The 25,906-nt window shown below is 43.4% G+C and overlaps 2 protein-coding genes across 4 annotated transcripts; one reads left to right on the forward strand and one right to left on the reverse strand.

Moving 5' to 3' along the window:
* The first annotated feature begins 809 nt into the window (after positions 1 to 809).
* LOC306705152 (monocarboxylate transporter 1-like) lies at positions 810 to 20,837 on the forward strand. Of its 3 annotated transcripts, none has more exons than XM_079171852.1 (5): positions 810 to 948; positions 8,593 to 8,892; positions 15,713 to 15,856; positions 16,362 to 17,180; positions 17,392 to 20,837. In XM_079171852.1, the coding sequence occupies exons 2-5, from the start codon at positions 8,676 to 8,678 to the stop codon at positions 17,682 to 17,684; spliced, it is 1,473 nt and encodes a 490-aa protein (XP_079027978.1). In that variant the 5' UTR covers positions 810 to 948; positions 8,593 to 8,675; the 3' UTR covers positions 17,685 to 20,837. The 3 variants fall into 3 exon arrangements, with proteins under 3 accessions (XP_079027978.1, XP_079027980.1, XP_079027979.1); XM_079171854.1 differs by having other exon boundaries at positions 16,392 to 17,180; XM_079171853.1 differs by lacking the exon at positions 810 to 948 and adding an exon at positions 992 to 1,064.
* Positions 20,838 to 21,619: 782 nt separating this feature from the next.
* On the reverse strand, positions 21,620 to 25,368 carry LOC306708198 (vasopressin V2 receptor-like; the record flags this gene model as incomplete). The annotated part of the gene is made up of 7 exons (XM_079175968.1): positions 21,620 to 21,801; positions 22,501 to 22,719; positions 22,848 to 23,145; positions 23,245 to 23,391; positions 23,883 to 24,128; positions 24,340 to 24,636; positions 25,345 to 25,368. The coding sequence occupies 7 exons, from the start codon at positions 25,366 to 25,368 to the stop codon at positions 21,620 to 21,622; spliced, it is 1,413 nt and encodes a 470-aa protein (XP_079032094.1).
* Between the last annotated feature and the right edge of the window lie 538 nt (positions 25,369 to 25,906).

Consider the following 25,906-nt stretch of genomic DNA (forward strand, 5'->3'; position numbering starts at 1 on the left):
TATAGTCGACTATAGCACTGATATTCTGTCGACTAGATTAGTTGATTTGATTGACAGATATGTAAAACTGAGTTTCTTCCCAAAGAATCAAATAAAAGCACCACTTTAAATCTTGTGATTATCGGTGATGTGTTCACAAGGTTTTTGGAAATAAGTAATTCAGCATGAAAAAAAGCATAAAAAACGACTAATCGACTGAAGAAATTTTAGTTGACTATGACCGAAAAGACCGATTAGTTGACTAATTGACTAAAAGGGAGAAGCACTTATTATTAAGTATACTTGTTCTTATAATGCTAATACATCTCGTGACTTAATTATGTGATAGTAACTCGTGCTTTTGAATTGGTGTCTCATGAAAATGATGAGATTTTGATATGTCATAGTAGAAAAAGCACAGTTGTATTTGTATGAATGAGTTACAACGGGACATTACAGCTACCCATCAGTGTATCAAGTATTTAAATGAAGCTCTATATGATCAGCTGCAACATTTAGGAAATGTACACGTTAATGTATTCACGATCCAGTGATATAATATATTCTAAAAGAAGTCCGTTCTGCATAATGAGTACTTTTGCAGGATGTTTTACTCGCAACAGAGTATTTCTGCAATGTGAGTACTTCCTCCACCACTATTTAAACCGCGCCTGCCTCTACAGTTCCACACGCTACTGCACGTGCGTTTTTTAACAGATTCCTCTGCTGCCGCTCACGCTCTCGTACGCATGCGTGCTGGTGGCGGTGTCATCATCACCATCCCAGAAGTTGTTCAGTGTGTGTGTGTGTGTGCGTGTGTGTGTGGCGGTGGTACCCCCGAGCTGCTGCTGGAGGATCAACGTGTGGCCATTGTCAGGCTCAAGGACACCCCGTGTCCGGGAGACACCGACTCTCAGCTGAACCGAGCCTCCACCGGAGAAAGCCGAATCCCCTCAACACACACCCTCGGTGAGTGGACGAGCGTGCGGTGGACTAACCGTCGAGACAAAGAGGCTGCTGCTGAATTAAACGGCTCTTTTTTTTGTGTGTGCTCCTGCTCACATCTCGAGCTCAACTTGAGCCGTGTGAGTATAGCTCAAGTTGTAAATTAGCTCCGCTCCTCCGTTAGCTTCACCCGTTTCATCATCTTTCTCTGCTTCCGCTGTCGTTATTATTTCATCTTTACGTTACATCATTTACAACCAGCTTCATCGGTCAGCTTTAAACCGACAGTGGTTTCATTCACCGTGGCGTGCTCCTGGCTCTATTTGTACATGCACACGTGAAGAAAGTGAGGCTGGACCGTCCCGGCATCTGACCCGTCTGCTGCTGAGCGGCAGCCCGTCGCTCCGGGTCAGTCAGTGGGGTCTCGGCACCGAGCCAGCACCGGAGAGATCACCGTAAGCTGTGACTTCTACTTAAAGTGTGTCTGACTGCGGCCTAACGTGTTCAATATTCTGCTCAGGGCTGAATGGGTTTCACATGCTGGTCGGAGCTCAATGGAGAGATCACACGAGAGCCACACGCGTTCCTTCTCGTGCAGTCCTCATTGTTTTTTTTTGTCATTGTCATTTTGTTACCAGTGGATATTTACAAAAAAAGTGGGTGATTGCTATGTCATTTTCCATTTGTGTGGTGGCACAGGAGCAGGATTCATAACGTCCACCCTGCTTTCAGAAGGGTAGGGCTTACAGTTGAATATTTACCTCTTGGTGTTTGCAAACCTGTTTTATATTACTCAGATCTTAATAGTTTCTGTTCTCAGGAATCGTCTCATCGGGTTCCTGCTGCTCCTCCAAAACAAACCTATACAGTTGTGTTTTTGTATTGTCCTTGTGCCCGAGAGTGACTCTGCAGAAAGCAATCCTCCATTGTGCAATTTTTATTGTTATGCATAATGTTTATTGCTATGAATTGCCAGGAAAATGTCAAAGGCTTCTTGACTCATAAGCACGCCTTCACCCAGGCTGATCTGCTGCGTTCATAGCTTTCTACTGTTGGAAGATATATCTACTTCCTAAATGCAGCAAGTAGTGGATTACATGGGGAGTATTTAAACGTTGGAGGTGCATCAGTTACTGAGTAGAGAGTTGGTTCGTAGATGTTTGAGTAAATATAAGAGATTCTGCATAAAATCCAGCGAACAGATGAGGCATGTTGGTGAGCATGAGGCTGAGAGAAAGGGAGAGCAAATGAGTGGAGACACACCAGTGGTGTGTGTGTGTGTGTGTGTGTGTGTGTGTGTGTGTGTGTGTGTGTGTGTGTGTGTGTGTGTGTGTGTGTGTGTGTGTGTGTGTGTGTGTGTGTGTGTGTGTGTGTGTGTGTGTGTGTGTGTGTGTGTGTGTGTGTGTGTGTGTGTGTGTGTGTGTGGGTGGGTGGGTGGGTGGGTGGGGGTGTGTGAGAGAGAAAGGAAGTGTGGTAAAGATTAATAAGAAAAGCTACGAGTAGAACCAGATGTGTGGCGAGCTTTGGCCTGAAGTTGTTTGTCTCTGCCGGGCCTCAATTATTCATTTGTTGGCCTTTAAATCACCAAAGTTAACCGGCCACATTTCACCATTTTTTGTTTTGGGAAAAGGAAAAACCCTCCGATCATAGTTTGTACTTGACAGAGTGGTTGCGTAATAGAGCTAAAACATCTGTTGTTGGGAGGGCCCGGTTCACATGCCTCCCAAAATCTGGAAAATGAAGTGTAATTCATATAGTACAAGCTCTGCACAAGGAAAAACTAATATTAAAATCTGTGCAACACAGTGTCCTCGAGCGGGTTTCTTCATGTGTGGGTATGCATGTACGGGCCAGGCACAACTTGAGGCCGGGCAAACTGCACATTTGAGCAAGCAAAGGGTGTGTGACTGTCTGTGCACGCATTGGGAGTGCACTCAGGGTTACGGAAGTGTTTGAGAGAAGGCTGGGGCCACAGTGAAGTTAGTTCATGCCTGGGAGGTTAGAGTGGTCAATGCTAAGCTGACCAGTATTTAACAACCATTTAGCTGTAGAGAGTAAATGTATAGTGCTCGGTAATAGGACTGAAGTCGTATTTGTTATTTGTGTGATTAGAGTTTAGAGATATTTCATGCTGACTGTGTACAAATAATCACAGAGTCATGATGACTGTTTAGTTTCCCACATTCAAGGAAAGGAATAATGCTAAGCCCCCTTAGTTCCTTCCTTCCTTCCCTTCCCAGTCATCACAGGTTTTCTAGTATCCTGTCTTTTGTGTACTACGTAGAGAATTTGGGAAACCCAGCTGGCCAGACAACATGTTAATCATTGTAGTGTCAATATTTGTCCTGGAGTTGAACCCTGTAATTATTGGGTCAGATATCCCACAAACGGTTAAAAAAAAGAAAGAAAGAAAAACCTACAGAATATGGATTTTGCACATATTAGTTCTAACATTTCCTCTACTGAAAATCTGATTTGTCGTTGAAGACATTTCAGGTAACTCCAGCCCCTCAACGCACTTTGGTAAAGGGAGCATTTGTTGTTGCAGAATGAAAGGCCTCTTTGAGAACTCTTCAAGAGTTGTCCTGCTTTGCTGACACACACACACACACACACCCAAACTAAGCTCCAGCACAGAGCACTGGGACCTCGGGGGAGATGGAGAGTCCCATTGGCGAAGGCCAGGCCCTGAACTGATTATCTGTCTCTCTTACACTGGAACAACTGGTTCAACTGATTTGGGTGCCGTCTGTGTCTGACATACAAAACTCCTACGAAGCTTCTTGCCGTTGCTTGCCCTGTCGCGCTTTCTTTCCTCACACTGAATGTATTTAGTTTACTAACGGTGACAGTGGCAGACTTATAACGTGTCCTTAAATTGAGAGGTCAACAGAAGCAGACTTCTTATTTCTCGGGGGCGGCCGCTTTGTTGATTGTATCAGCCGTTAGCTGGTTAGCTAATTAAGCAAACATTGGCCTCATAGGTTAGTTGAAATCTCTCGTCTTTGGCTTACTTTTTAAAGTTTCCAGTTAATTTGTTATAAAACAAGAACCCTGTAAAAGGGATCCTAAACATGCACTTCATAGAGGGACTCTGGATCCACCATCTGAGCTGGAAGAGTGGTGGGTAGTAAGGTTTTAAGTTGCTTTTTAAGTCATTGTAGATGTGTCCTCGTATCATGGGTTATTTGTTGCACGGAAGTGTTGACAGTGGAAGTGGTTTCATGACAAATATTTGTAATGACACCAATTTGATGACATGGCAGTTGATGTCCTGGCACACATTCTGCCACATGTGCAACACGGGCACGTAGATATGAAAGTGAAATAAATGCCGGTGTGTTTGTGTGTTTTGGGCCTGTTGCCTTGCGTGACCTAAAACGAGGTCACATGAATGTGCGTGATCAGACAGCTGAGACCAGCAGTGACGTTGCATTTTTAGGCACAGTGAGCACATTGCTTTTGCGCCGCAAGGAAGAGAGGAACTTGAATATTTCTGCATCTTTTAGCGTCCTGTGTTTGTTTCTCCATTCAGTAAAGCGCAATGTCGCCTACATAACAGCATGGAAAATGCATAGACCAGCTTTAGTCCATATATTTAGTCAAATTTTATTTTATGTTAGTCCATAGACACGTTTCCTGTTCCTCTGTGGCTCAGTTGCAGGTTGTGTTGAGAATGATTATTTGGGAACAAAAGGAGAGCAGCAGCTTCGATAAAATATTCTGAACAGTTTTCAGTAGCACTATAATACTTGCTTTTCCGCTCTTAAATTGTAGCTCCAGTGGAACAAATCTCTGCAGTGATGACTGCCGAGATGAATTATATATATTTTGTGACGTTTACTGTTGAATGAATGCACAAAATCCTGCTCACACTCACACGGACGGGCTGCTTTGACTTCCATGGTGGCACTGTAGTTTGGTTTGAGGAGTCTGAGCTCTCACGTACTGACACACACTCAACACTCGACTGAAAGTAGAAGTTGTTTCATGACTGTTACTGTTGAGGTCTGTGTGTCAACAGCCACTGACAGAAGAGACGAGTAACGAGGAAGTGAAACCGCTTGAGCACATCATCGGATCTGCGGACAGTTTGGATTTTTTGACATCATCCGTTTGACAGTTTGTTGGTCCTAAGTAGGGCTGCACGATATTGGGGAAAAAAAGAATAATAATATTAACTGCAATATTGTTTTTTCTGCCATATGTAAAAATACAGGAATAGTCACCTGCATAGTTCTAAGTGTGCGGGTGTCTCTTGTATTAGTTTGGACCCTTTTAATACTTCCGGCTCCTTACTTAAAGGCCCAGTGTGTAAGATGTACTGGCATCTAGTGGTGTGTTGCAGATTGTAACCAACTAAAACCAACCCCCCCAGCTCACCCCTCCCCTTCCTAATCGTGTTAGAGAACTACGGTGGCCTTCAGGTGTCCTCGGCTGCTTTGGCTCAGACTGTATAGTTCGTTCTTGTTTCACAGATGTATCGATAAAGTATTGGCGAGATCCGTGGAAATACGACCCGATGCATTTTTCACAGTTCACCACGACTCTGTATTTCGTCGTGAGTTTAAGATGATCGTTTTGAGTCTGTGGATTTGTTTGTGTGCGGAACAGTTCACCTCTTGCGATACAAAAATCAAGATGTCGATACATGACCTGCTTAAAGTATCTCGATACTGATCCTGTAATAATAATAAGTTGTCCATGATGAAAACATCAGTAAAAGTAAAGGAAGAATAAATTACAACATGGAACTTTGAAATGTGTCGTTTTTTTATTAGTTAAAAAAACAGAACATGTTTTGACAATGTCAATTAAAGATAGAGGATGTGAAAAGAAGTCATAAAACAACAGAAGTGAATTATTGTGTAGTGTGTTCACGCGTTCACATAAGTAAATAAATACGTCTCTCATTCTTCAAGTATCGGCACTAATGAAAAGGGGTACTGTACCGTTTGAAAGGCAGGGTATTGTGATCGCTATTTACTGTAATAAATCAAATATTAAAGTCAAATTATTTTTATGCAAGTAAATAATGGACGGTGTTGGTTTGAATACGATGGCTCCATCCTCAGGAATCACACAGGTCGAATGGTATGTTTGTGTGTGTGAGCGGAATCAAAAAGCTTGTCAGTCAATGAATTCCCCAAAATACATTTGTACCCGTTCCAGTCTATTCCAGTTCTCAATCCCCAACCTGAATCATGAAGAGGTGTCTTCACAGCCCACAGCTTGCTGCTGCGTTGCTGCTTCACAGAATCATAAGTAACTGTGACAAAGATAAAGCGGACGCGCTCTTCACAGATGGATTTCCTGCCTCGAGCAAAAGTTTGGCTGCATTCAATTATAGAGGCACAGTTCTGAGACGCCGTGTTCCCCCACATTCATCAACCGAAACTGCCTGGAAGGAAGGAAATAACTGAAAGCTCAGCATTAACAGGGAATAAAAATAAAATGTGCAAAACATGTGTGGCTTTAAAAAAGACATCTGATTTGTCTCACTGTGTTTGACCAGCTTTTCTCTAACTGGAGACAAATATGCATTTGTCCTCCCTTTAACAGTTCAGCATAACTAGTTTAAGTTGTTATAAATGTTTCTTCATGCATGTGTTTGTTTATGTAGCGTTAGCATATGTGTCAGTCCTTGTGATTGGTTTCTAAGCGTTGTGTTCTTTGTGGTGAGGAGACATGAACATGAAAAAAGGAAGCAGGGAGAAGTGAAAGCCACAAGGTTTAGCTTCACGTGATGAGCATCATCTGTCTGCACTGTGAACCACAGAGCTGAGTTAACCAGTTGATGTACTGCTACAGGCTGACGGTGTAATGCTTGTTTACTGCACGATCCAGGCTAAACGCCATGTAGGAAAACAGGCCGCCTGGCTGTTCATTAGTTAGAACACGGTTAGTCGGTCCTCTCGCAGTATTTTAGTACATATGCTTATGTGACCAATGTTGTTTTTCTCTATATCTCCACTTATGGCGGCATTACTCAGCATTTCTCTGATTTAGTGTCAAGTCCCTGTGTGGATTGCAGATTTGTGATCCGGAGACCATATAAGGTAAATGGCCCAAACAGTAGCAGAGTTGATTTGAGAGCGGACCACAAATAGCTGGGTTCTGTGCGGCCTAAATGGGGAAACGAGGACATCTATAGATGGACGCTTTCATTGAGGAAGCTTATGGATCTCCAGCTGTTCTGGTAACTGTGGGTGTGTCGTACTGTAAATGTTTCTAAAATGATTATTCAAATGCTGCATTGAGTTCTGTTTTTGACATACTTAAGATAGTTTGGTTTCCAGCTGCTTAGAAGACCGTGAGACGAGGTTGAGCTGTCAGTCACCGGACAATCAGGTTTGCTAAATTATTTCATTGTTGTATTGAAAGTACTGGTTCATCAGGTTCCTCTGAATGACAGTCGACACACTAGTTTTTCCGTGACGCGGCAGAAAAATAATTAGTCTAACTTCTCTGGTTCCAGCTTATGAATCTGGAGCATTTGCTGCTTTTCTTTGTCTTGCGTGGTCGTAAACTGAATATCTCTAGACCTTTGAAGATGTCACTTTGGGCTTTAGGATGTTGTGATGGGTATATTCCACTTTTGAGGGTCAGGTAGTTTGTGTTACGCATGCTGGCTCACTGTCACACTGTCATGGCTGACTGGGACACTTATAGAACAGTAACATCTGGACTTTTTCTTCTTTTGGCATATTCAAAGTGTTTGCTGTGAATAACGGCCTATTCCATACTTGAGTTTCAGTCCTGATTACAGACCATGCTGGTTTGATTGATGCCTCTTTAAAGTAAACACTTTTTTGCACTGACATTATAAATAGTTTTCTATCTGGCTGCTGCTCAAGTGTTTTATATTAAATTCATTCTCTCTGCACTCTTGATTTCGGGACACATAGATTCATTTAATTTGATGTCATCACTGTCAAATGTATTTTTGTATTTTATAATAACGTTATGTAACCGAAACAGCAGTGGTGCAGAAATTACTTTTATGGAGGCAATGGAGAAACATTTAGAAAGTCTATTTTAATGTACTTCTACTAAAGGAGTCTAAACACGTAGATCATGCTTTTGTCTTGAAAAGTAAAAGTAAACAGGACACATTTTGGTTTTTTTAGCTGCAGCTTGTCCACCAGGGGAACGCATGCTTTGACCAGGAGCGTCCATTCTTGCAGACACTCTCTATGTAAATTGATGTATTTGCCCCATCCCTTCTGTGGTTCGGTGTGCTTGCACTGGTTAAAATGGCAAAAAGACACCGATCACCGGATGTTTAGTATGCTTCACCAGCTCCAAACTACATCGGGGAAAATCATCATTTTACACCTAAGTTGTCATGGGCAAATCTTTCTGTGCTGCTTAATAAGATAAATCTGCCATCTGCTTATCCTCTGCTGGTACGTTGGCATGTGGCCCGGCAGAGATGCTCTTCCTCACCATGACAGCACTTGAAAATATCATCACAAACTATTTTGTTTCCCTCCTCCTTATTTTTCCATGTGCAACTCTTCACTCCCGTCCTCTCCTCACCCCTACATATTTCATCTCGCAGCAAATTAGATAAAAATGCTAAGAACCAAAGGATGAAATATGTGCTCGACTTCTTACACCATCTATGTCGATATTTACCAGCTCTCTGCTCTGTTCCTCCAACAGGTTGTGAGTCCTGATCTCTGTGCACCTGGTCCGGCCTTTTCGTCCCCTCTTCTTCTTCTTCTTCGTCTTCCTCGTGAGCAGACATGCCTCCAGCGCCGGCTGGGCCTGTGGTGTACACCCCTCCTGAAGGTGGCTGGGGCTGGGCGGTGGTGCTGGGGGCCTTCATCTCCATCGGCTTCTCCTACGCCTTCCCCAAGTCCATCACTGTGTTCTTCAAAGAGATCGAGGTCATCTTTGATGCCACACCCAGTCAGGTGTCCTGGATCTCCTCCATCATGCTGGCTGTCATGTATGCTGGAGGTGAGTGATGTGTGTGTGTGTGTGTTTTAAAAGGATTTTACTTTTCTTTATTCCTATTATTCTATTTTTCCAGTTTGTTTCCAGATGGACATATTATAGTTTCCAGATGGACATATTATAATGTTACAATAATTATGTTATCGACTTCTTATCTTACGATATATGGACATGACCTCGATGTTGCCCGTTGTGTTTACATGCGTGTTTGTTCACACAAAAATGTTCTGCCAGACTGAACGGCTGGGTTCACCCCACCATTATACGTTTGAGACAAACTTTAAGTTGACTTTGTTTGAAAACAGTGGCAACAAAAAGTGACAATCTAATTCATAGCTGACATGTTGTTGCTTTGCCCTTTGTGTTATCAGAGGTCCTGATTATTGAGATGGTGGATTGGCAGTATGTTGCCTCTTCAGGAATGAATAACTCTACACCCCTGTGCCAAATGTTTGATCTTTAAGTGCATTCTTTTGTTAACAAAACTCGAGAGTCCATTTTTTTTTCACATTACCAACATTGACCATTGAAAGGGTGTCCTTGCATAATTACGCTATTATATTATCATTACGTCAGTTGTGTAAAATTGGTCTTAGATGACCATTTAACACAATTATCTATGGGACAATATATCGTCCAACAATTATGGCCATCATGATATTTCTGCACTCACGAGTCAATGCTGTCTTTACAACACCAAGACTCTGGGGCTGTACAGCTTGTAGCATTAATAATTGATGCTATAGTTTAAAATATTAAGTGTTTACCTCTGCTCTCAAATAGTGTCTGGTTGTGGTGTCTCCTCGCTGGTTGTGGTGTCTCCTCGCCAGTTGTGTTGTCTCCTCGCCGGTTGTGTAGTCTCCTCGCCGGTTGTGGCGTCTCCTCGCCGGTTGTGGCGTCTCCTCGCCGCTTCTCCTCGCCGGTTGTGTTGTCTCCTCGCTGGTTGTGGCGTCTCCTTGCAGTTTTGTTGTCTCCTCGCCGGTTGTGGCGTCTCCTCGCTGCTTGTGGCGTCTCCTTTCTGGTCGTGTTTCTTAAGCCTGTTGCTCTTCTCGGGACTTGAGCGTGACGCTTTATCTCTCACCCTTCACTGAAGCAACATAAAAACAAACAAGCCCAGAGGTTGCGTCTCGACTTTCCATCTGCGTACGCTTTCTCTCTCATTCAGTCACAGCTTGAATAACACTTACTGCTGAAGGGAGAGCAGGGGACAATGTGAGAAATGGATACTCTGGAGTGATTGCAAACAAGATATGAAAACAAGGCGCACATAGTTTTCCTACTGCAGTCCGACTAAAGCTGCTGGAGATAAACAAGACATTGAATTAATGACCACATTCCTTTCTGTCACAAGGTTTACAGTATGCTGTAGGAGAAGGCATAACAACTATAGCAACATCTACAAAATACAAAAATAGGGATTGCAATCAAAAGAGTTGTCAAGATATTTAATTGAAAAACCCAAATGTGAACTTCATGGTGGCACTAGCGATTGTGTTTTCTTTAACAAGCCAACACTCGGGCTGTTTTAATCACACTCCGGTGCGGTTCAACCCGTTGTGACTGCAGTCATCGTACTCTGGTGCGTGACCTCGGTTTCCAAACGAACCCTCTTATTGTTTCGCTTGCAGTGAGAACATAATCCGACCCAAACCAAAACACAGTAGATTACAGGCTGCATGCGCAGGTTGCACTTGTTGAAATGGACACCGGTTGACATGAGTGGGAGAGGACGGACTTCTGCAGAAATCTGAATGTTTGCTTGACATGTGGGCTGAAGAGAACAGACGGAACAAGTTTAATAAGGTCCACAAAAATGTTGACGTTCATGAAGTCATTAAAGATAAACTGGAAGAGGTAGATGGCTCAATTCCTTCAGACAAGTCCCTCAAGAAAGTTATGGAAGGCTGTGTTGTTGCATTCATTTTCATTTTCTGTATAGTTTTTTACATTTGCCAGTGCTTACAAATATTCGCTGTACCAGACCCATCCGATAGGCGGGGAGGGACTGAGGCAGCAGTTGTTCAGTTACATCTGTGTGGCCTCTGATTAGAGGTTAACGTTCTTCTTTCATATACATTTTATGACATAGATCAGTCCCAACCGGTCGACTTGATCATCGCATTGGCCTTAAGGTTTGGGGCTGATTTAAACAGTAGATGGCGGGTATATACCAATATATAGAAATGCGTTACAGCTCAAAAAAGATGTTTAAGTGTGCAGTACCTCTTTACTGGCTCTTTTATTTGCACTGCTGGAACAACAGCCTTTCATTCACATGTTGAGGGAGGATTTAGGAAAGCAAAACTCTGCTCTAGTTTCAGATCAGGTTTCTCTCTTTCTGTCTCTTGACACAAAGCGAGTTCCGTCCTTATTCAAACTCACTCCTTCTCCCCCAGTGTATCTGATAACCAGCACACCCTTAAAGCAAGAGGCCGTCATCTCGTTTGCTCTCTCCGTCTCCGTTTGTATCTAAAAATGGTCTCTGTTCCCTCCACTTACTCCTTCATCCTCTTCAGAGCTGCGTGCCAGCTCACAGTAGGTTTAGGAGAGGAAACTGCTGAGGGGGAAACCGAGGGGAGGAGTGAGATTGCGTAACAGGAGCCAGATGTTGAAGTAGTTTCTTTTCGGCCCATTTCTTCAATTTTCTTCTCCCCTGTTTCAAAAAATCAGCCGGCTCACCAGTTACTGACGTCATGATGCTGGCTTGTACTGTAGGAGTGAAGTCGTAGGGCGTGATTTAGCATAACCACATTACTCACTAGTTACACATGAGGCACGTACACACACAAACACACGCACACACTATTGTGTCTGGATGGCGTCAGTGAACGCTGACTAATAGTGTGAACCATTTGAAAATGCACAGCATGCTCGGCATGAAGGAAGAGTGTGATCCTTTCACCTCTTTTGTTTATTAGTTTCAAGGCATGAAACACGCGGCAACAAATACAGGCCTCATGGCTTTACGGGTGTGTTGGAATTACAAACAAAAACATCGTTTTAATTTTCTTAATTCCTCAGGATTTTGTTTTAGATTATTGTCACTTTACGTTTACTGGTCACAGCCTCACAGTGTGTGTGACTTCTCTTATGATCTGTGGGATTTCTCTCTTCTTGTATGGAGAGAGAGAGAGAGAGAGAGAGAGAGAGAGAGAGAAAGAGAGAGAGAGAGAGAGAGAGAGAGGAGAGAGAGAGAGAGAGAGAGAGAGAGAGAGAGAGAGAGAGAGAGAGAGAGAGGGGAGAGAGAGAGAGAGAGAGAGAGAGAGAGAGAGAGAGAGAGAGAGAGAGAGAGAGAGAGAGAGAGCGAGCGCGCACATCAGCTTGTTTTAATGCAATAAGTGGTGCTCGGGATTACAGGATATTGATATGATTCAGCATGAGAATGAGAGTTGAGATTTAAGCAGATTTAGCAAAAGAATGAAAAAACACTATGAAGTGAAATTATTGTCAACGGTAATAATTAATAAACACATATAAACTACTCAGTAGCCACTTCAAGGTACAGCTTTACAATCTACTGCTTTCTAGTACAACTGTGCAGCCTTAAAGTCTACTTCATGATGCCATAGAGGTGTTATAATAAATAATAAAGCTCCACAGCAGTTTCTTTGCTGAACAGGAACATCTTGAGAGCAATTCAGCAGCAGCATCGTACAAACTGTGTTGAGTTAAGTCTTCTAACTCCTAACTTTCTCAGAGGAACTATGTTATTTTGCTCAATCCATCTCAAAGAGGCAGCCAGTCATTTTAAAACTCCTCAAGTGTGAGTTTAAAGTTAACTCTGGATCACATTTAATCTAGGTTTAGAGTAAAAACTAAACAGATGTTAAAGAGAGGTTTAAATGTCACCTCAATATGAAGCTAGTTTAAATGTTCTGTGCAACATGATTCAAAGTTAAGCACTGATTTAATAGTGTTTAAAACATAATCCTTGTTGGTGCAACGCAGCCTCAAGCTGCCTCAAAATGTCAAACTATTTAAGGTTTAATTCAGATCGGTGGATGTTGTGTGCTGCAAGTAATGTGTTGCATTTAACTGGTGTGGCTGTTTCTCCTGTCCCTCTCCTGTTGTGTTGTTGTTGTTGTTGGTAGAACTGACTCAGCACCAGCTGATGCTCTGCCTCTTCCTCTTCGTTTGGCCACTAAATCTGAGCATCTGCTCCGTAACGACTGGCTGAATGGAATGAACGAAGACCAGATTGTCATATAAAATCAAATCTACACACTTTGCCCAGTCGGAGGAAGCAAAAGCTAAAATTAGACGGAGGAATAGCTCGTCACAGTTGGGTTTTTTCTTTTAATCATGTGTGGGCGCTGTGTCAGAGTGAAGATGAGGACCTTTTCTTTTCCTCCTCTGTGTTCTGTTCTCTCCCAGAGAGATGGAGGGAGGGGGATCGTTTATATAATGTCACGGAGGACACTACTCACTGCCCTCTTTGTGTGACGCCATACAGCAACAAAGATTGTCACTGCTCATTTGTCTATGTGTGTGTGAGTGTTGGAGTGGACGCAGAGTCATTCCTGTCCTTGTACAGGTTCACTTGTGTTCGTGTCCGATGTGTGTTCTGGTGGAGCCTCTTTTATCTCCTGCATGACTGCAACATGGAAACCCACCAGCCCCGAACAAGGCAGCCCACCAAGATGGGCTCTGTGCCAGCTCGTCAGACCCTCGTTGACGGACACGGCACCAGAAACTAGAGCGGTATTTAGTGAGTGCGTGAGTGAGCGCTCGTGCTTCCAGAGTGCCCCCCCCCCCCGTCCCCCCCGCCCCCCGTCCACCGTCCACCGTGGCCAGCTGCCAAGTTTCAAGGGCGAAGCCACCGTGGTTTGTGTGAAGGGCCCCCCCGTGCTGGTTGGCAGGTAATGGATGCCAGCCGAGAGCAGAACGGTAGCGATGTTTGATTCAGATCATTCATATTTTCTTTTGGTATTCGTCTCAGTGTCCGCTATCTTAGTTTTCCCATCTTCTTCCACACATAATTAGGACTGCAGCTAACGATTGTTGTCATTGTGAGATGATCAGCTGAACATACTGTGGAATGACAAATCACAGTTTAAACCTGATAAATCGGGCCACGGAGTAGACCGCAGAAGGCCCAATATTTAGAGCCTAATCGCACCGTTGTGGTTCAATAATGATCGAGAGTCGGTTAGCTTGTCTGGATTGGAAAACAACTTCTAAACCAACAATGCAATTCATGTTTTGTCGTAAAGCAAGCTGAGGTCTATAAGCGCTCGTTCATTTTCACTACGGTTGTATTTCTTAAGCTCCAGTAAGATTTGTTTTGATGTAATCTTCCTGATTATCCAGACAAAAGCAGCACATTCTCTCATTTGAGTGGCTGGAAAAAATAAAATGTTTTGGCTTTTCTTTATAATAAAACAGTTGATAATCAAAATAGTCAATCAATAGTGGTCTCAGCTCTGCACATGATGTTCAGTAGTGATGCCGGAGGAATGCGAAACAGTACAGTTGCACATAGAGCTGCTGAATAGATTCAGTCTGAGTCCATGTGAGGACCATTCATAGTGAGGCTGGCACGCAAGCTGAGCACGTGGACTGCCTCCACTCTCCCCTTCTCCTCTTCCTCTTCTCTTCTTTCCTTCTCCCCCCCCCTTATCCTCTTCTCTTTTCTTCTGTTATTTCCTTTTGTCCCTTTCCTCTTCTTCTCTTCTCTTCTCTCCTTTCCTCCTCTTCTCTTCTGCTCTTATCCTTAAGTCCTTACACTGGTTCCCTCTTAGTTTATAAGTCTTTAAGGCACTGCATGGCCGCGGGACTATCTATGAACCAGGAAGGCTCCTTGGATCCTCCAGTTCTTCTCTTTTAGATGTTGCAGAACAAAAGTCTTTTTGTGAAGCTTGTGAAGTCATTATGCTTGAAGTCGCTGGAACATACAGAGACTCATCTATTTAGTTTGGGTTTCATGTAGTGTTTTATAATCATTATTTGTGCTTATTCTATTGTCATTTTATAACTTTCTGACTTGTTTTGGTTGATCACATTTTTATTGGCGATCAATATTATTTTATCATCTTTGGTCGTATAAACATTTTACTACTTTTAACGTGACCGGAGTTTTATCAATTGCTTATAAAGCACTTTGAAGTGCATTTAATTTGTTCAGAGGGTGCTTTATAGATAACGATGGATTGATTTTTCTTCTCTTCTTCTGCTTCTTCTCTGTCTCTCTTCTTCATCTTTTCTTCTTCTCTCCTGTTCTCTTCTTCTGCTTCTACTTTGTCGTCTTCTCTCACTTTCTTGTCTTTCCTTTCCCCTTCTGTTCACTCTTCTTCTCCTCCTTTCTTCCTTCTCTACTTCTTTTTTTTATCTCCTCTCCTACGAAACCTCCCACTCTGACATGTTCCATACCTTGCACTGCCTGGCTCCCTCCTCCTCACCCTTTCACCCTTCCCTCCTTCTCTCCCCTCTTCCTCCATGTAACATCCATGCAACCCGCTGCTGTTACACAATCAAGTCATTGTCCCTCTTTTATTTTTACCACCATAGCACCACCTGTTGGTGAAAGGTTTAAATGGTGAGCTGATGTAATCACATTGTAACTGCTCCAGTACGTCTTTGTCACTACCTGCATAGATCATGTTCATGTGCATAGGGCTGCAAGAAACACTTATTTTATTTATTGATTAATCTGCAGATGAATTGTTACACTCTGCTTAGGCCATCTTCAAAAGTCTTTTTGTCAAGTTCAGAAGACGTTACATTTGTTCAGGACACGTAGAAAATCCTCCTGTTTTTGTCTCATTCACTATAATGTATCAATGCTTTGTATGATATCACTTCTCCTTCTCACACGTCTCTCCAGGTCCAATCAGCAGCATCCTTGTGAACAAATTTGGCAGTCGACCAATCATCTTAGTCGGAGGTATTCTGGCCTCGACGGGACTCATCTCGGCCTCCTTCTGCAACACTGTGCAGCAGCTCTACTTCTTCATAGGAGTAGTGGGAGGTCAGTGTTTCACTCACTTCCAACATCAATGGACCCTCTGAAGTTGAACCAGAGTCGAGGGTAGTTGTTCAAATCACTCTTTACTTACCAGAGGCTCTGGTGTTTGTTTTAAGTTTGTCCATTTAAACTGAAACATATCTGCACACAACTCTTTATTCAAGTGTTTTCATGGTGATGTCTTCCAGCTTTATAGTCCATTGATCAGTATTGTGACTTCTCAATTCTCATATATTTAGAGACAGGGTCATTTTCGTGAAATGTGACGCAACAACCATATGTTGTACTTTTATGTGTTCTTCTGCTATTCTTTGCTTCAGTTCTCTTAATTCTATTCCCCACATTTCCTTAACCACATGTTGAATATAAATGACATCCAACTTCTCACTTTACCTGTATGTGGACGGCTGTTTTGTTTGCCGTCATCTTCTGCTTATGCCTCCTCTGTTTCCCCTCCCACCCTTCTCTCTCTCTCTCGCTCTCTCTCTCTCTCTCTCTCTCTCTGAAGGCTTGGGACTGGCGTTCAACTTGAATCCAGCCCTCACCATGATCGGTAAATACTTCTACAAGCGGCGTCCCATCGCTAACGGCATCGCGATGGCAGGCAGCCCCGTGTTCCTGTCCACCCTGGCTCCTCTCAACTCGTGGCTGTACGATGCGTTTGGCTGGAGAGGCAGCTTCCTCATCCTGGGAGGACTTCTGCTCAACTGCTGCGTGGCCGGCGCACTGATGCGCCCCCTCGCCCCCACAGTGCAGCCGCCCTCACCCGACACGGAGGCGGACAAGGTGAAGGCGGTGGTGGAGTCGGTACAGCCGCAGCCAAAGAAGACGGTCCTGCAGACCATCAACTCCTTCATCGACCTGACGCTGTTCAAACACCGCGGCTTCCTGCTCTACCTGTTCGGCAACGTCATCATGTTCTTCGGCCTCTTCGCTCCGCTCGTCTTCCTCTCTAACTACGCCAAGAGCAAGGACATCAGCAAAGAGAAAGCGGCCTTCCTGCTGTCGGTGTTGGCATTCGTCGACATGTTCGCCCGGCCCTCCATGGGCATGCTGGCCAACACCAAGTGGGTCCGGCCCAGGATACAGTACTTCTTCGCCGCTGCCGTCCTCTACAACGGAGTGTGCCACGTGCTGGCGCCGCTGTCGGTGGACTACACGGGATTTGTCGTGTACGCCATCTTCTTCGGTTTTGCCTTCGGCTGGCTGAGCTCGGTGTTGTTTGAGACACTGATGGACCTGGTGGGAGCTCAGAGGTTCTCCTCAGCCGTGGGTCTGGTCACCATAGTGGAGTGTGGACCGGTGCTGCTGGGCCCACCGCTAACAGGTAAAACATCCAACATGTATGACAGGAAAAGGGGACGGGTGGAAGGTTGTATTTATTTAGACGGCGTAAACTCCTCTCTCCTCTCAAAAATAGTTTTTCTAAGAATACATTACACACATATGCAGGATATAAAGGCCAGTGATGGTCAGTGATAAAAACATGGTCAAAATGAATGTTAAATCTGACTCTTCTCTCTTCTGTCCCCCTTCAGGTAGTTTCTATGACTACTACCAGCACTATGACTACACCTACATCTCCTCCGGCATCATCCTCATTGTCGCAAGTCTGATCCTCTTTGTGGGGATGGGCATCAACTACCGCCTGCTGGCGCGGGAGAAGAAAAACGAGGCGAAAAAAGAGAGGGAGGAGGCCAAGGAGGAGGGAATCGCCATGTTGGCGCCTCCCTCTCCGTCAAAATCGGACGAGGAGGAGAACGCGGGGCCAGCTGATGTCATGCTGGAGGAAGTTGCCAAGATGGACGAGGACCCGGTGCATGAAAACTAAAAAAAACAGACTCAAGAAGGACGCACACACTTCACAGAAACACACACGAGAGTTGCAGCAGCCACACGCCGTCTTAATAGAGAGATGAGATCCGTGTACACAACCCTGAAGCCATAGAAACTTACTTTTATTTTTTATAAAAACTGAGACTTGCTTTTCACCTCGTCGACACCTCTTTGACGTGCCTTTTGTGAACTCAAGTCCTCCAGGAGTACACCATTTATATATATATATATATATAAACACCAGATAGACGCACAACAGACAGAATGACTGTAAGATAATAATCCAGTAAACTAATAAGGACTTTAGTCTCAGGGTCAGCCAGCCGTAAGGGTTCAGAACCCCTCACACTCAGAAACACTCGACGACGAGTCAAGCTGAGGCTCAAACGGTACAAAAATGCTGTACTTTTACCCTCACATACTACATACTTACATTGCTTCACTTCTCAAGGGCTGGACATGAATTAAAAGGACACATTCATATTAATGTAGATACAGTAAATCTGTTCACACGTTGGATCAGAGGGCAAAATTCCCGGGTTTTTATGTAGATTTCTGCTAAAAAATGAAGAACAATTTGGGAGGAAGTTCATCACCGGAGGGAGTCGTAACATTTTCACGCTGAGTCGTATACATAAAGAGCAAAAACTGCTTAACAATGCAAAGATATAGGAAAGTAAGGAAGTTGAGAACTAATGTAGGAATCTTTTGAAAAGTCTAGCGGGTCACAGTGCAGAGTCACTGTTAACCTTTTGCTTGTACATAAATATTTGTGCACTTTGTGTGTAATTCTGTGTTCTACGCCCTCCGACCACAGCAGCTCGTGCATCGTCGTGTTGATAAAGACACGTTGGAAGGAACAGTGGTCACACGGTGACGCCCCACAGACCTACCTGCTGTGTAACCAGCAGTCACGATATTAAATTACACCACGCGCTGTTGTTCGGAGGGGACGGGTAAAAGGCTGTTATTGAACCAGGTGGATGGGCTGACGAGGTGTGTATGTGGTGCTCTGAACTGCCCGGCTGTGGTGCCAAATTCGGGGGGGGGGGGACTAAATCACTCGCAATCCTAAATTTTCATAATATTTGATTATAGGAGTTGCGTAGCTGATAGTGTTTTTTTATTATTATTATTGCAAATAACACATTGTAGTTTACAGTTATATCTTAAAAAAGCTACTTTTTTAATGACAATCTTGACAAGTATTGGATTTTGAAGTGTTTGAATGAAAAGAGGGAGAGAGAGAGAGCAGACAGTTTCTACTGTTTTTAAATGATCAAACTGGTCTCCCAGTTTGTCTCTGAACTGAACAGAATGTGTCATATCAGATCTATAATGCTTTTAGCTCAATCACAGACACTCGGTGAATAGTGCTGCATTGATCAGCGAGTGACTTTACTGCAAACATTTGTCAGAGAAGTTGTTGAGTTCAGACTGAAGGGAACAGAAGACACGAGACCTCTTAAGCCTGAATAGGCGTCGTTTCATTTTTGGGAAAATAAATACACGTTTTGAATAATTCACAATTTGGTATAAGAGTTTTAATTCTTTATACATTCCTCTAAATATTGCTTGGTGGAGAATGTTTCAATGGATAGTTTGGCTGTTTTGCAGTGGGGCTGTATGAGGGACGCAGTGTGTAGATGTCAGGAGTAGCAGCACGGGAGCAAAGTGTACGCTATATTTAGAATATTTCCTTGCTGTCAGACAGGCCTGTCTGACCGGGAACGGAAGCTGTGGAATCCATCTTTGCGTCATTTTACCAGGCAGCCCTCAGTAGTTGCTGGTCTAGCGCTGCCTTCATCTGTCATTTAGTTTGTGTTCTAGTGTGACTTCAGTGTTGAAGGTTCAGTTTGGGTTCACACAATAACACAAACAAACTAATATCTTTATCTGGTATCACGCCTTCAGTCCCCCATCAGATAGGGCTGTCTGACAGCACGGTATATAAAATCGATCAATATAGTTTACACTTAAACTGATACTGATATTTGTAGGTGTCTATGATACACTGACTGCTGAGTAGCTTATACAACCCCACTTTAACCACTGAACTGTAATTATTACTAAACATTTTGTTTACAACTTTGAAAATAAGTAATAATTTTGAAGGATGTTTATAACTTTGATGTTGTTGTTGTTTCACTACAGACTTTTCATTTAAAGATTTAGACGGTTAGGATGGGGATGAATTTTTTTGTCAACAAATCCCACAAATAGACTAAAACCAATAATTAATTGATTCTACCCACAACTATTGTCTGTGTATCAATGCCTGGTGTATTTAATATTGTTTATTTTGACTCAGTCCCACATTCACTGCTTTGTTCTCACTGTGTATTCATTTGCTGAAGAAAATAGTCCCAAACAAATGCACTATATTACTTAAAACTGCCCAGCTGTTTAGGGAAATATGTTTATTTGTAACCTGTTTTAATGGATTTACAGAACCACAGACAGGAAGAGGAAACCAGAAAGAGAGATGGATTAACATAGGATCTGTTGACAATAGCAAAAATATAGAATATAACCAGCTTTATCTTTTATAATCTGAAAGAAATGTAACTTCTTCAAATGAAAGATACAACTGTTATGTTTCTGTAATGGAACACTACTTTATTTTGTATTAACTTTTACATTTAAGTGGGAATATAAATGTGTTAAAGGATGAACGTTTACACTGTGTGCTTCCTGTTTAGCCTGTGTGAACAAAGGTTTGGTCATTTCACTGACCAAATGTGAGTATTCGTTTTCAAACCAATTAATTACAAATTCTAAGCTGTTGTCTGATAGTAAATTATAAAAAGTCATTTGACAGAAGTCTGTCGGTACCAATGGAGACTAATTCCTCTCGTTAGTGGACAGGTTCGTCTTTGAGGGGAAGAAGTAGAGACATGATCTGCTGTCTCAGTTCGTTCAGTTTCCTGCTCTAAACCCTGATTTCCCTTCAGTAACAGCGGACTCATCACATTATGGGTGTAAAGTATACTGTTATTCATCAGGCAAATTGGATTTACACTGGTTCAAAATTCATGTAAACCTTTAGTTATTTTGCCTCAGATCCAAGTATTTGAAAATGAAGGTGACACTTTGAAAGACTGAAACTAAATCATTTCATTGAAATCTGTGAATGCTAATGTTTTCCACGGGGGGGGGGGGGGGTTGTGGCAGTTTTCTTTTATGTGTATGTATGAATTGTTTTAATGACTGTTGAGAGAGTGAATAAACATTTTTTTTTTAAACATTTTCTTTTATTTATTTTCTGTCGAAAAAACGAGAAGAAAATTGATTTTATTTCTTTCAGTCAAGTGTGTAAAAATCACCCAAACACTTGCTTTTACAATAATTACACTTTATAAAATACATGGCCGTGGTTTGCATCTAAGCTACTGGTTGTTCTTACAGGAATATAGTTCAACACTGTGGGGAATAAAATATGATTAGCCGTGTTTGACATATTTGCCTTCTTGCCCAGTGAGCAGCAGGTTAGCTTAGTTTAGTATACTGGAAACAGCTGGCCCTGTCCAAAAGGAGCTGGTGTAGCACCTCTAAAGCACGCTAATGGACACATTATAGCTTGTTTATTTTATTTCTATAAAAAAAAACTGCGTTTAAAAATGACAAGTAAGTTGTGATTTTATGTGGGTTCGTGTGCAAATATTTTTTTTAGACTAGACTAGAGTCTCTGCTGGTTGCTTGTCAGGTACACAACCTTCCAAATGGAGAAATGTCTTTCTGCACTTAGGTTTTATTGCGGATTAATATAACGTAATACATGAGATACAACTTGTGAATGAGTGAACTTTAGAGGTGCTGGGAGGTGGATTGTATCCTCCACACCACGCTATCTCGCCTGGACAAGAAAGAGAGCTGCTGTTCATTGACTATAGTTCCTTCCGGGCCTATTGTGTTGATGGTGTGTATTGTTCAGTAGGAGGTGTGTGTGGTGGTGGAGTCGTTGGGTAACGAGCCCCGGCGCTGTGAGTGAGTGCGACAGAGCAGCAGCAAGCGGAGCTCCAGAGAGATGCTGCTGGAGAAGGTGGAGTAGATCCAGGGGTTGGTGCAGGAGTTCAGACTGGCCAGTAGCATCAGCAAGGTGAACGCCACACCTGCACGCACACACACACACACACACACACACACACACACATGAAGAAGTTTGGACATGCCTGATCAAATTCAGTGATAGAAGAAGTAGTCCGACGCTTTGAAAAGTACCATTTCCACACTGCAAAATACTAGATTACTACTTAAAAGTACAAAATTATTAGCAGGAAAATTGAAATAAAGTGCAAAAGTTAAAGTACTCAATTCAGAGAGGTGGCCCCTGTGAGTATAAAATGTATGCAGAAGTCAGTGTTTGAAATTATGAAGAGAAAGTCTTGTATGAAGATGCTCTGCAAATGAAAATAACGTAGTTTAGAATCTGACTTAGTAACTTTTTTACGATTGCTAACAAGCGTTTACCTACAGGTATACTTGAGATACTTTTTCTGAACTCTTTCTATACATACACTAACTATCAAAATACGTCAAACCCGACTCAATATGAAATCGTTCTTTTTAAAATACCGGCACATTTTCTATTCAAGAGGAACGTTTAATCAATCATCGCATAACGAGTTTCAAAGTACTAACTAATACAAAAACTGCATTACTTTTCATGTTTCAGTTCCACCCCTGCATACAATAGACACTTTGTATGTGAGGACAGACATTTGTGTTAAAAGGAAAAGTGCCAAACTATCATGAAACCTTAGCCAACGCAATCATAAATACAGTAACATGTTTGGTGGGACAAGTGCTACCATTCTGAGGTGGGTTGGGGTCCCAGGCGGCCCACAGCTGGACGCTGAAGAAAGGGGCCCAGCAGAGCGAGTACACGAGCACTATGACCAGCGTCATCCTCACTGTCTTGGACATGGCCGCTGATACCTCTCCACCACGGGCCGGGGGGGCTTTGGGCGGGGGGCAGCAGACAGCAGAGGGCGCTACAGGGCCCGGCAGCACATCGGGCTGCAGCTCAGCTGACAGGAAAACAGGAGACGGGCATAACACAAGATGCGTTATGCGGATGCGTGAACCGAAAAGGGTTAAAACATCTGCCACAATAGAACAGAATAACTCAAGAGTTGGCAGTCTGTGTGGATCTCACCTGGGGGAACAGCAGTGCAGGTGTGAATATCACAATGTGACACCATGCTGTGTGGACCAATGGGCGGGTGCTGATAGATGGATCCGGGGTCAAAGCTGGTGTCACTCCCGGGGTTGTTGAACATGAGTGGTGAAACATACAGGGAGAGACTGGACCTCCCTCTGCTGCCTCCTCCTCCTCCTCCTCCTCCTCCTCCTCCTCTCTGGCTGTCCCGTCTGGATGGAGGGAGGGAGGCGGGGGACAGGCGGCGCTCTGACTTCAGGTACAGATTGTTGTGGATCTCCATGAAGATTCGCACCTGAGGGAAAATGAGACATTTAGTGATGTTGAGCTGTATTAAAATCATCATCAGTGTGTATAAATAAATTCTGTCCTGGTCCGGTTCGTCCACCTCTACCTGGCAGACGGTGATGATGAGGACCGGGAGGATGAAGACAGCCAGGGTCATCCAAGTCACGTATGCTTTGAGGCCCCAGGGCTCGGCAAAGTTGGCCCAACACTCGTAGACACCGTTAGACATTTTTGATTTGGAGAAGATGAAAACCTGGAGGGGTAAAGAGGTGTGTGGGCCGCCATCTTACTTTGAGGGAACTAAATCTAAAGTGTTTTTACAAAAGTATACTGAGAAGAAAATGTGATACCAATGAGGAAACTACGGTACAGAATTATTTATTTTATTTTAAACAAAATTTGTATACGATTTTTTTGTACTTAAGGCCCCCAGCATCGTATGAACGGTCTTCAGACACACACACACACACACACACACACACACACACACACACACACACACACACACACACACACACACACACACACACACACACACACACACACACACACACACACACACACAGGTACAGACAGAGATTCCTAGCTTTATATTTGGATTAATATTCAAGGACAATCACAATGTTAAACTTTAGCAACAATCGAACCCTCGGTATGTGAAGCCTTAACAGATCGTCTATCTCCCTGCCTGTGTCTCCCTTCCTGCGTCTCCCTACCTGTGTCTCCCTACCTGTGTCTCCCTACCTGTGGCAGGCTAAGCAGCAGCGACAGACCCCAGGCCAGCAGTATGAAGCGGTTCCAGCGATGGGTGGCCCCGCTGCGGTGCGCCAGCAGGGGGCAGCAGATGGCGTAATGTCGGTCCACCGTCATGGCTACAATCATGTAGGAGGAGCCGAACATCCCGAGGACCTGCAGGTATTTCACCAGGCGACACAGGATGTCCGGGCCAGGAAAGTGGCCTTTAGCGTCCCACACCAGCTGGGGCAACACCTCAGAGAGGGAGAAGAGGGGGGGAGTGAGATGCAGGGAGGGGATGCACCCAGTGTGTGTGTGTGCGTGCGTGTGTGTGTGTGTGTGTGTGTATAAAAAAGTATTTCAGAGGCGCTGGATATTTTTAAACATATTTTCACATGTTTATTATTAACATGATATCAGTATTTCATTTTTAAACATCACTGCCGGTATATTGCGACTCTCCTACCTGGAACAGAGCCACCACCAGGTCGGCCACACAGAGGTTGAGCATGAACTGGTGCAGCGGGTTGTGGTGTCGTCTCCGCCTCAGCAACACTACCAGCACCAGCCCGTTACCGAGCAGCGCCATCACCAAGATGACCGTCAGCACCACGACCTCGGCCACAGCCAGAGGAGCATCGCGCTCCCAGTCTGTGCCATTCGTAACCGCGGGGGTCACAGAGACCGCTGACCGGCCGGTGGACGCGTGTGAGTCCGTTACCGTTGAGACTGACGTGTTGGCTGGGAGAGGAGGAGAGATAGGCTACACGTCAGAAAAGGAGAGTAATAGGACTGTTCCTCAAGGAAATGGGATTGTAGTGTGCAGGTGCCATGATGGTAAGCATGCATCCAAGAGGAAGTACGAATGCAACAATGTGAAAATACTTCATTACAAGAAGAAGAAAAGACACATTTCTGCTACACAAATTTAGATTAATTTTCTAGGCTTGTCTCTAATTTGACCTCTTCAGAAACATGACAAGGAGCCCCAACCGGCCAGGAGCCCAAACGTTTGGGAAACATTGGTGTAGTATTACATTTTATAAGCATATCATATGTTGTTGTTTTTTTCTATATAATCTTTATCTTCAATGTAACCAGTGATTATTATCTGTCGGATGAATGAAGTCGAGTAAAAAGTGCAATATGTACCTCCGAATTGCAGTGAAGTAGAAGTATAAATATACAATAAATGTAAACACTTAAATTACTTCTAAATTGCACTAAAGTACATACTTGAGTAAATGTACTGTGTTACTTTCCACCATTGCCTATTTATTTATTGTGTGGTAGTTCACCCAATTAGTGAATGGCAATTAAAACTTCATATATTGCCAGAAATTATCACAGGATGTATTGTGATGTCGGTGATTATGAAACAGACATGATCGTTATTCGGTTCACAGTTTGTTTATAGTAACCAGTCCGCTCTGTATGTGTATAGCTGCTTGTTTGTGGTCAGATCTGGTACCTCGTCCACTTTATATGACCTCATGCTGCCTGTATACGACACACACACAGCTGAAGTTAACAGGGATGTATGTGCAGGATCAAGAATGCGTGAGCACATTAATTGTGAAACAATGAGAGGTGAAACATGTTTACAGTAGCGCTTTCATACGCTGTTACAGTTCAACACACACACAATAACACAGAGGCATGCAGAGAGGGCCCCTCATCTAGGACTATTGACTGAGGTGCAGGCTCTAATAAGACCACAGCTGTTCCACTAATCTCCAGTGATCAACGTTACACACTAACTGACAGTAAGGGGTTTCTAAAAAAACTGCACGTTCTACAAAACCTGAAAAAAGAGCAAGTGCAAAGACAAATAAACTCTCAGGGACGAGCGCTTTTCTTCAGTAAAATGTGTTGGTGCTTTTACTTTAATATTTCCATTTAATGCAACAAGGGAAATAGTGCAATTTTGAATCCTTTCGATTTATCTTACAGCTGTAGCAGTTGCACATGATAAGACAGCCGGGTCTCCTAAAAATGACGTTACTACACGATGAAACTGCATTGAGAATTAC

The sequence above is a fragment of the Pholis gunnellus genome (genome assembly GCF_910591455.1).
Source record: "Pholis gunnellus genome assembly, chromosome: 2".
Classification (NCBI taxonomy): Eukaryota; Metazoa; Chordata; class Actinopteri; order Perciformes; family Pholidae; genus Pholis; species Pholis gunnellus.